The following is an 11,259-nucleotide window of genomic DNA, read 5'->3' on the forward strand; positions in this document are numbered from 1 at the left end:
CACCCACAAAGAAAGGACTCAAAGTCCCATACAAATATCCCCCCACACTGCAAAGTGACACAGATGGAAAGGACTCACAGTCCCTCCCACTGCAGGGTGACAGACAGGATGGGCATTTCTTTCAATGTATCCTTTATTTCACTGCAGGGTGACACAGAGGAGGGACATTTATTTCTTGTGGCCTTTATTTCACTGCAGGGTGACATATACATCACTCTCTGTCTCCCCCTGTGTAGGATAATATTACTTTGAAGTGCAACATATATCAGTAACTGCAGAGGTCACTACGCGGTGAAACACTTCCACAATGACCAGATAACATTCTTGGGGCATCTGACTAACTCACCAATGATGAACAAGGACCAGAAGCAGATGACTGAGAGCATCTTGAATCACACCCTGGAGATTATCTACCTGCTGACTGGAGAGGTGAGGGCTGCCGGGGAAAGTCATACTGTACTCACACAACTCATCTCCTTCACTACAACGGGGCCTGCAGAGCGTTAATATGGGAGGACCAATAAAGCAAAATCCAGGAACAGATTAGACATAGGAAAGCCCAGGAACAGGCAATACGTTTGGGCATCTTTTTTAGAAAGCAAAGGTATACAAATAAGTTGGCATAATGAGAGCTAGATGAGTTCCCATATAAAACAGTGCATCCAAAAATTTGGTATGAAAGGGTTAATAATAGACAATAGATAACCCCAGTTCCTGAGAAGAGGGCTAATGAAACAGCAGTAGGTGGTGAGTAAGATGAGCTAAGAAAGCTCATTGAAGGGTGGACAATATTGACCTGTAATATGTGAAAAGAAAGGGGTCACAGATTGAATGACCCCATCTAAAACACAACACCAGGAGTCTTCCCTAGAGCATGAGACCCAGTCAGGGTACAATCAAAATAAATTACTCACATACTGGTAGCTGCTGAAATGTCCTCTTACTGATGCGTGCATCACGCGTTGAGACTGATGTGTAGAGAAGGATCCAAATTGGAAGTCACGGTGCACAGCCAGGTACTGGTGAAAAATTGCAGTGGGAGCCACGACCAAAAATTGAATTAAAAAGTATTTATTGAGTGGTTAACACATGGGTAAGAGAGAAGCATGTTAAAGACACCCCTCTAACGCGTTTCATGCTGCAAAACCACTTTGTCAAAGAGAATATGGGCAGTAACTGTGTGTACTGATTGAAATAGGAAATCCCATCCTGTACACGCCCCCAGCGAATGACGTGAGAGGCGTCATGAGGGTGAACCAGAGAGTGGTTACCAAAGAGCAATCGGCAAGCTGCAGGGTACACCAGTGACCTCTACAGGATGGGAGTATCCACACACAGAATAAGACAATACAAAAACATAATTGCAAGAAATATAACAGGATTTAAAAACAATTATTAAACCTGCTAGTGTTGGATGAATGCCTAGATATGCATATAGAAAAGGGATGATTGTGGACACACCTAGTGACTATATACTCAAATCTTGCCACATAATATACATCAAGTAAGCAAAAATAGCTCAGTTGTGTATATATATATATACTGATAACAATAATGATGTAAAAATATGGACAAGCATAATAACATGTAAGATGCATTACAGTTGAGAAAATGAATAAGAATCAAATGGTCAGATGAATATTAGTTTGATTCTTATTCCTTTTCTCAACTCTAATGCACCCACTCGCCCCCGCCTGCCCAAAAGTCAGTTGCCTCCCCCCCAAAACACTCCCTCACCCTCCCCCCCTGACAACACTTACCTGCGGCGGGGTCCGGCTATGGGATCCGACGGCGTGGTGCAGCCTTCTCTGTTTTCTCCCCTGCAAATTCATCTTTTCCCCCTGCAGGTCCAGTTAAAATGGCCGCACGGCATCAAAATATGCGGCGTTGCAATGGCAACGGAATGCGGTTGCGTCATGACGTCACACGGTGCCGCGTAACGTGGTTCCGCGTGATGTCACGTAGTGCCTTGTTGCCATGGCAACGTGGTGTCTTTCGCCGCCGCGTGGCCATTTTAACTGGAGCTGCAGGGGGGAAAGATGAATTTGCAGAAGAAGATGGAGACACCAGGGGACGCCACAAGTAAGCAGTCGACAGCGGCCAAAATGCAGTCGCTCGTGGCGCGACCCCTGCCCATACAGCAAAAAACAGAGCCCAAATGCTGCATCCAATATGACAAATTATTTTGTTAAATATTTATCTGTCTTCTCATAAGTAAGGGTAATTTTGTTAAATTCTTTGGCCAAAGCATTTTTAAGCCTTTAACCATTTTTCAGGTCCTTACACTACCTGCAAACACTCTCTTTATCTCTCTAATGGAGGCAGAAATATCTTAATAGACTGGTCATTCACAGGTGCATAACAAGACCTGCTATTTAAAAGTGGGATGACTGAGATTAAAAGCAGGGAGGAGGCGTCACAGACCTCCAAACCATTATCTACCAATTGAAACTTTACAAATACACACCCTTGCAAGGGTTTGGTGTGCATATACCATACAGCACACATCTACTACTGTATATATAGATGTGTATATATATATATATATATATATATATATGTAACGGGTTTTCTGAACAGGTCTGATCCCCCCAATCTCACATTGGCCCCTGTGGTCTAACCAGTCCCCATTACGGTGTAGTGTCTGGTGGTGCACCTGTTGGCTACAGGACTCCTGAGTCTCCCGCATGATGGTGTGTGGGGATTTGCCAACCCAGACAGGCAGCTGAGGTAGTGTGCTGAGTCCTACCTAGATCCAGTGCAGCGCCTCCACCTCATCAGGGTCCCTTCGGTCACTCGGGGATGGTCCTGGCAAGGAACTTCTCTGTGGTGCCCCTCTCCGTGCAATAACTCCATACTTGCACACGAGAGTGTTGTAAATCAGAGACATCTTTATTTGTACGGTGGGCCAGCTGCCCTCCACAATGGGGTGTATTCAGCCTCCCATGTTCACCGCACTTCCCTTTGAAAGGTATCTCTTCTCTTAATTGGTGGGTTCCCTATCTCCCCTTTAGGGAGATAGTCCCTGTGCCAGGTCCCTGGTCACAGTCTTATAAGCTGTCTCCTCCCAAGCCTGCACTCAGACTTGCTCCTTGTCTCATAGCTCTTACATAACACTCCAACTGCTTTTCTCTGTCTCCTTGTGCTGCCAGACTCACAGCTCTGCATCAGACTACTGCAACAATGTTGCAGACCTCCATGTGCCTCTTACTGAACAGAGGCAGCACAACAACAGGAACTGAACTAACTTTAGACAGTGCTGTGTCTTATATCACCTAGGAACAGGCACATCTCTGATGTCACTAACCGTGGACACACAGCATGTTGTCACTTCCTATGGGACATATGACACCTCACCAGGGTGTGAGGGCAAACCTCCATGATAACTGCTGGCATGCCCATAACTTACCAGGCCTTACTGTCAGCAGGAGAGATGACTGCAGCCATTTTATAGCATGGTTACATTCTCCCCCTGGTGAATCCCACGTCCCCGGCTGGGACCTAAATTTGAAGTACCTTTCTTCAGGAAGCACTGTAAAATGGAAAACACACATAATTAGTCACAACATTACAGTACATATCTTCATCATACATAGTAACAGATACACCCTAACTTTAGATGATAACAACCCGGATTACTCCCTGATGGAGTATCCATTACTGGTACTACCATACCCTCTTACGGTGGCTTGCGCACAGCATGGTCCACTGGGCTTAAAGCAGCAATGCTGTAACCCTCTGGGTGACACTTCTCATCTAACCCGCCAGGATCCCAATCTTCTTCCCCTGATCCTTCCTCCTTATCAGTGCCATATCCCCTATCCTCTGCCTCACTCTCCTCCATAAGGGGTTCAGGGACATACGGGTACTCCAACCCGTGGGACGCCTTGTATTTGGCAATAATGGCCCTCTCGGCCCAGCTACACCGGGTTAGCTCAGCATTCCCTGCCCGTCCGTGCAGCACCCATGATAGGGGCTCATCAGGGTCTACTGGGTCTGATAGGATGTCAGGACCCATGGGCTCTATTTCCTTGCGCTCAATTTTGGACCACCTCTCTTGTAGCTCCCTTTCCCTCTGCGCGGGTGTGAACTCTCCTACTGCCCACCAGTAATCCACTATATCCTCCCTTCGGATAAGGAATCGCGTACGATCCATCCAGGCCACATAGCCCTCAAATAATGGGGCCCACCACCGTGTTTCCTTACTTTTCTCTGACTCTATTGAGTCCCTTTCCTCGGCATCCCCCCAAGAGGATATCCCCGAGGCTCTCTCCGAGCGAGGCCCGGACCATGGGTATGATCCCAGTACCTTTTCCTCTGCCGAGTCGGGTACACTAGGCACCCACCGGTCCACCGATGCCCCACCCAGTTGCCCTCCACCCCTGGAACCACCCTCCGAAGCACAACCGTTCAGTCTCTCCCCAGTCCGTTCCTCACCGGTTCCCTGGGACCCTCCCGACATCCCCAAACTGGACGTGGACCCACGGGAAAAGGTGACTGGGACAGGGGCCTTATCTAGGGCATGGGTTTGGGTGTAAGGACGGGCAAATGGTATCCGCGGGGTTCCGACCCGCTCTCTACCCTTGGATTGTCCCGGATCACTGCGAGGACTCACCGCTGGCTGAGCCTCACCCTTCTCGGCTCTCCTCGCAGCCTGCCAGCTCTTTGTTGTCACAGGTGATCGGGAAGCACTGCCCGATCGCCGAGGCGTTGTGGTTCTCTCTCTGGTCGTTCCGCTACCTCCGCCGGAAGTGACGTCATCACCGGAACCGGATACTCCGCCATCTTGCGATGGATCCCCATGCGGGATCTCTTCCTCCACAATGACATCCGCCGCCGGAAGTGATGGTTCTGCTCTCCGCTCCATTCGGGCCCGGACTAGGCCTTTCTCCGCCGTTGCCACCACCGGCGCCTGGGGAGGGTAAGGATGTATCTCACCGCTCCGTCGGCTCGGGATGGGATCTTCTCCTTCCGCGCTGTAAGTCACCACGGCCGTGGGACTCCGCCGCTCCGGTTGTCTCCGCACTGGCGATCTCGGCACCACGAGACTCCGCTCCGCTGCGACACAGGTAAGTGCTGGTTCTTTTTCAGCACCGCTGTAGTGGTCCGCCGGTAGGCGCATCACCACCGATGTCGGGCTTGCCTGCTCCTCGTCCGATGAAGCAGACTCCGACGCTAGTAGTGGCACCTCCGCAGGGGACCGACGGTGAGGTTCCGGGTTCTTACCGCGGTTGTAGACCCCTTTCTCTCTAGGCTCCGTCGCGATCATTAGGAGCGATCCCCATTCTCCGGGATCAACTGGTTCGGTGCAGGCCGCCCGCGGGGCTTCAGCCGTCAGCATGGCTGTGTCCGCTCCCGCCTTTACTACCAGGGAGCCTCCTGGCAATGAATAGGGATATACCCCAATGTCCATCTCGCTCTTTGTTGTGCTGGTTACGGGAGACACTTTGCACAATGGTCTCTCCTGTCCACCAGCTCGCAACTGTGGGCCAGGAAGCTCACACCCAGCTCCTCCCTCAGACAACTTGGATCTTGCCGGGCAGAGATAGAGACCCCTCCCCCTGGTGAATATTTGGGGAGGGTCCCACAAGTTAATTGGATGCCCCGGCACAGGGGCTGAACTTTTCACAGTCCTGGGGGGCGTGGCTTCAGGTTTCGCGCCAACACCCGAGCACCACTCCTTATTTGGCGCCATCCCCGGCCAAATTTGCTCAGTCTCTTTATCCTTTCCCTCACAAGCAGCACCAATTACAGGGATTACATTCTGTAAGGGTGCGGCCGGCTCACCAGTTCCTTGCTCCGCTGGATTCATGCCCACGGGGCATAATTGAAAACCACTCCCCCTGGTTGAGATTATGGGCGGGTCCCACAAAGGGATAGGATGACCTTTAATTAAGGCCGCACCTCTTTCAGTCCTAGTGGCCGCGGTCACGGATTTCGCGCGCTTTTCCCCAACAGGGTGGGGTTCTTCTTTTGCCGCCAATTCCAGCCGTTTTCTTTCAGCTGCCTTGCGTGCAAAGTATCCTTCTTTCTTGCACACAATTTCAGCTGCCGGAACTACTTCTGGTAATGGGGCCGTCAGCGCACCAGCTCCTGGGCCCGCGGGATTCATACCCACGGGGCATAGCTGGAAACCACTCCCCCTGGTTGATATTAGGGGAGGGTCCCACAGACTAATTGGTTGACTCAGCACTGGGGCTGAGTGAGTTACTGTCCATGAAGGCACGGCCGCAGCTTTCGCGCCATACCCCCCATCAGGGCGGGGTTTTCCTGTTGGCGCCACTCCTGGCCAACTCCCTGCAAGTTTTGCATTTGCAGAATTCTCTGCACTCGGCCCACGCGGTCTCCCAGGGAAGCGGGAGCCGCCATTTTGGGTTGCACTGTCAGTCTGTTCAATGAATGAGGTAGCGTTCATCTGTTTGTATGTTGAATGACAGTCACTCTCACAATGTTCTCCACTTGTTACAACAATGTCCTCCAGGGTAGTACCCTGGGGCCCTAGGTAGGACCAAAACGGTGCGGCTACAGCCTTAGCACCACTCCACAGCAGGCTCGTGAAAGTCATTTCTGTAGCATGCTCTTCACCCGCACACACACCATGTGCGCTCTCTCCATTAGCCTCCGTCCGCCATTTTGGACTATCCGCACCGCGCGGATCCTCCATTCTTGCGGTCGCCATTCTCTCGCAGTAATTACGATTTTTGTACATGGGGCTTTTCTCTGCGGGGCAGCCACCACACCGGTACAATAAAGATTTCTCTGATGCACCACCATGTGTACCTAATGTAGGCTGGACTCGTGTATGCACTACCTCAGGCTAGGCTCACTCTCTCAGTGTCTGCTGTATCTCCTTCCTCCCAGTCTGTGCTCCCTACGGTAAGAGGTCTGGAATGGGCTAGAGTACTCTCGGCTTCCATGCAGTACTGGGGCGTCTACCTGTCTTGGTTAGCCTAGCGCAGACCCTCTCCGGGATTCCTGACCACGTTAACAGGCTATCCCTTCTGGCATCCTACCAACTAGCACTACCTCAAGGTGACTAGGACAGCTATAGCCCGGCTCCAAACCCCCAACTCCTTTCAGGCCCCATGGTCGTCCCTGCGAACTGACAAACTCCATCAGCCCCCCTGACTACCCCTAGGTCCGTCCCAACGCAGCACAAAGTGGCAGCAGACACTCTCCCTGTTTCCAAGTGACCTAGCAAAAGCCTGTCCTGTTGACAGGTCTCTCAGCAGCGCCTCCAAATTTAACGGGTTTTCTGAACCGGTCTGACCCCCCCAATCTCACATTGGCTCCTGTGGTCTAACCAGTCCCCATTACGGTGTAGTGTCTGGTGGTGCACCTGTTGGCTACAGGACTCCTGAGTCTCCCGCATGATGGTGTGTGGGGATTTGCCAACCCAGACAGGCAGCTGAGGTAGTGTGCTGAGTCCTACCTAGATCCAGTGCAGCGCCTCCACCTCATCAGGGTCCCTTCGGTCACTCGGGGATGGTCCTGGCAAGGAACTCCTCTGTGGTGCCCCTCTCCGTGCAATAACTCCATACTTGCACACGAGAGTGTTGTTAATCAGAGACATCTTTATTTGTATGGTGGGCCAGCTGCCCTCCACAATGGGGTGTATTCAGCCTCCCATGTTCACCGCATTTCCCTTTGAAAGGTATCTCTTCTCTTAATTGGTGGGTTCCCTATCTCCCCTTTAGGGAGATAGTCCCTGTCCCAGGTCCCTGGTCACAGTCTTATAAGCTGTCTCCTCCCAAGCCTGCACTCAGACTTGCTCCTTGTCTCATAGCTCTTACATAACACTCCAACTGCTTTTCTCTGTCTCCTTGTGCTGCCAGACTCACAGCTCTGCATCAGACTACTGCAACAATGTTGCAGACCTCCATGTGCCTCTTACTGAACAGAGGCAGCACAACAACAGGAACTGAACTAACTTTAGACAGTGCTGTGTCTTATATCACCTAGGAACAGGCACATCTCTGATGTCACTAACCGTGGACACACAGCATGTTGTCACTTCCTATGGGACATATGACACCTCACCAGGGTGTGAGGGCAAACCTCCATGATAACTTCTGGCATGCCCATAACTTACCAGGCCTTACTGTCAGCAGGAGAGATGACTGCAGCCATTTTTCAACATGGTTACATATATATATATATATATATATATATATATATATATATCATGCTACACACACACTTACACACCCGCACACTAGTGTATACTCCTATACACCATACTGCACACATATACTACTGTATATTTATATATGCTACTGTATATGGTATTTGTACAATCCATTATCTTTGTGCTCATATAAGCACAGTGGAGTCAGTGAGTTTGAAGCAGGGAAGTCAGTGAAACAATAAGCAGAAATGGAGGGGAGGCCACTGAATAGATTACTGATGTATAGAGATGTTAACAAGAGATTTGTCCCTCTTACTGCAAAGTAATAAATCTGCAGGAATATGGGGCTTTAATGTCTGTATCTTGCTCTGCACAGTGATATTTATTACTGTCTCTCTCAATATGTAGGATTATATTGTTGTGAAGAAGCATGGTGAGCATGTCCCAGACAGCTGCAGTCCCCGTGTTCCAGAAGGATTCTGCAGTACCCAGAGCATGGAGCATCCAACTAACTCCCTGATACATGAGAGAAGCAATGACAAGAAGCTGATGTCTGAGAAGATCCTGGAACACATCAACAAGATCATTCACCTGCTGACTGGAGAGGTGAGGGCTGCTGCACAATGTTACATGTTACCATCTTTATATCTTCTTTCAGCCTTTTCTTTGTTCTATGTATCTGTATTTTCATTTCTCCCTTGCTCACCTGGCTTTTCATTAGTAAGAGATTGTTACAGGACCAATGATTACAGCATGTCTGGATACTGAGCGGGAGATTATCTGTGTTTCAGGTACCTATAAAGTGGGATGATGTTGCTGTGTATTTCTCCATGGAGGAGTGGGAGTATTTAGAAGGACATAAGGATCTTTACAAAGATGTGATGATGGAGAATCAACAGAACTTTATCTCACTGGGTAAGAGGAGATTTCCTCTCATTCTAATGGAGATGTCATTCCTGTGGAGATGCAGCTAAGAGGAGCTCAAGGGACATTTTGTTTTCTTTGTTTTTAGTATTTAAACAAAAATATTAATCTGAGGTTTTTATCAGGTTATAGGGCAGGACAAATAGAGGAAAAGTAGATATATGTCATGGGAGACTTTTCAAGGGATTAAGCAAAACCGCAAAACAGTCTTTGGCTTGTGGCGCTGCTCGCAACCATTTTTTTTTTCCGCCGAGATTGCTCACTTCGTTCTACTGCCGAAGAATTGGTTCGGGATTCCTTAGTTTTAACGAACTCTTGACTTGGGTTACGTTGTTATAACGTTTAGAATCCGGCTCAGATTAATCTATCTCCCTGATCGGCTGCAGGGATTTTTAAACATTCAAAATCCTATCTGTACGCTCTGCAGCCAATCGCTGCGTGGGACCGAAACATCCCAGGTTGCCAGTAATGCACACCACCGGGCAGAGGGCTTCATAGTATGCCATGGGCATGCGCAAACTTCTCACCTTCGCTGCTTAGCATACCAAACCAAGCCCCCTTCCCTGGCGACAATTAGTCTATTCCACCCGAGAATCTAGGCATCTGCTAGGATGCCAATACTTATTTTTCCTCCGCCCAGCTTAACACCTTCAGTCGTCGGAACCTTTTTAACTCTGGACTTTTTCAGACATCCTGGAACCATGCCAGCATGATACCTTACAAGTCCAGGGCTAAATTATGCATGACTCACTCACAGGAATTCCCTGCTTTGCATCCTTAAAGTATGGTACTTATAATTAAGTGTTTCCGTTGTCTCGGCTGCCTGAATGAAAACCCCCTTCTGCCTATAATGTTTGTACAATTAAAAGAGGGGGACTTTCATCAATTTTTATAAAACTGTATAAACATTGCAGTATAACCTTTTTAATGATTTTACCTCGGCAGCGCTCACACCAAAACTCAGCTCTCTAGGACGTTCCCAGCCAAAGTTAGCTATACGCTATGCTGCAGGCTACTGCTTTTTAAAACCTTTTTTACTTTGCGCGGTTACACGGAAACCTAGACACAATAACACATACATTGTAACTTATGACATGGATATCGTCCCCTTATACCTAGCAGGACACACACAGACATTTGTAATACATTTACAGCATTGCAGCCATTACTGGGGTGCAGAGCTGGCACTCTACAATTTTCCAATATGGCTCAGGGGCACCCAGCCAGGCATAATACCTTTATTTATTGGCCTGGGTACCCCCTCACCATCACGCAGCAGAAACAACACACTGTCACCAGCAGAGAAATATTCACTCCACACAGGGAATACAGGGGGAATCCTAGCCGTACTATGTGCCCAGTGCCACAAAATGGCTTACCTGGCGCAGCTTCCACTCCTGTGGGGGAATCAAGAACTCTAGGCAGCGCTGGATTCAAGTCACTACAGGAAAGCTTAAATCTCCTGCTTCAGAAAGGCATGCACACATGCCCAATGAACAAATAAACACACAGTTACACAAGCACAAATATTTTTCACAGACAATAAAGGTTTACACTTATGCATTCACCTAATATATTTGGCCAGGTGAGCCACAATAGGATGTACTGTATATACAGGGCAACCCTGTATATTCATCCAGACGATAGGACAATGGCTAGGTTTAACCTTTATTATAAGAGCCTCATCGTCACAACATACTCTTAATTACTCATTTATAGCAGGATACAAACATACAAAACAGTATCAATAGTATTTCATATCACAGTAATTTTCTGGAAAGTGTAGGTCTACAGTGCTGGTGGGCAACAGGCAGAAGGCCCCCAACCCCCTCTCTCCCCTGTCCATTTCTCCCTTCCAACTTTCAGCTTTAAGAGAATATGAGGGTGGAGCTACAAATGGGGACATGGCTACAGGCCAATCAGAGAATTTCAGGGAAATTAAGAGGTGAGAGAGGGGGGAGGAGGGAGGTGAAACAAAGGGATGGGGGAGTGACTGTGAGAGAGAGGAGAGAGGGACAGTGAGTGAGGGAGAGGATCGGTGAGAGTGGAAAGGGACAGTGATATAAGGGGGAGGGATGGTTAGATAGAGGGGGAGGTATAGGGAGAAGGGGGAGGGACGTTGAGAAAGAGGGAGAGGGACAGTAAGAGAGGGAGAGGGACAGTGATAGAAGGGGAAGGGATGGTTAGAGAGAGGGGGGAAGTATAGT

The 11,259-nt window shown here is 49.0% G+C and overlaps 1 protein-coding gene across 1 annotated transcript in view; it reads left to right on the forward strand.

The window, feature by feature from the left end:
• Positions 1-11,259, forward strand: part of LOC142464297 (uncharacterized) — a 35,463-nt gene that overhangs the window by 19,463 nt on the left and 4,741 nt on the right. Inside the window, exons 2-4 of the mRNA XM_075567773.1 lie at positions 237-429; positions 8,537-8,734; positions 8,920-9,043. Of these exons, the coding sequence (XP_075423888.1) occupies positions 349-429; positions 8,537-8,734; positions 8,920-9,043 (403 nt within the window). The 5' untranslated portion in view covers positions 237-348. The remainder of the gene's footprint in view (positions 1-236; positions 430-8,536; positions 8,735-8,919; positions 9,044-11,259) is intronic.

Source organism: Ascaphus truei, chromosome 12 (genome assembly GCF_040206685.1).
Source record: "Ascaphus truei isolate aAscTru1 chromosome 12, aAscTru1.hap1, whole genome shotgun sequence".
In the NCBI taxonomy this organism is placed as follows: Eukaryota; Metazoa; Chordata; class Amphibia; order Anura; family Ascaphidae; genus Ascaphus; species Ascaphus truei.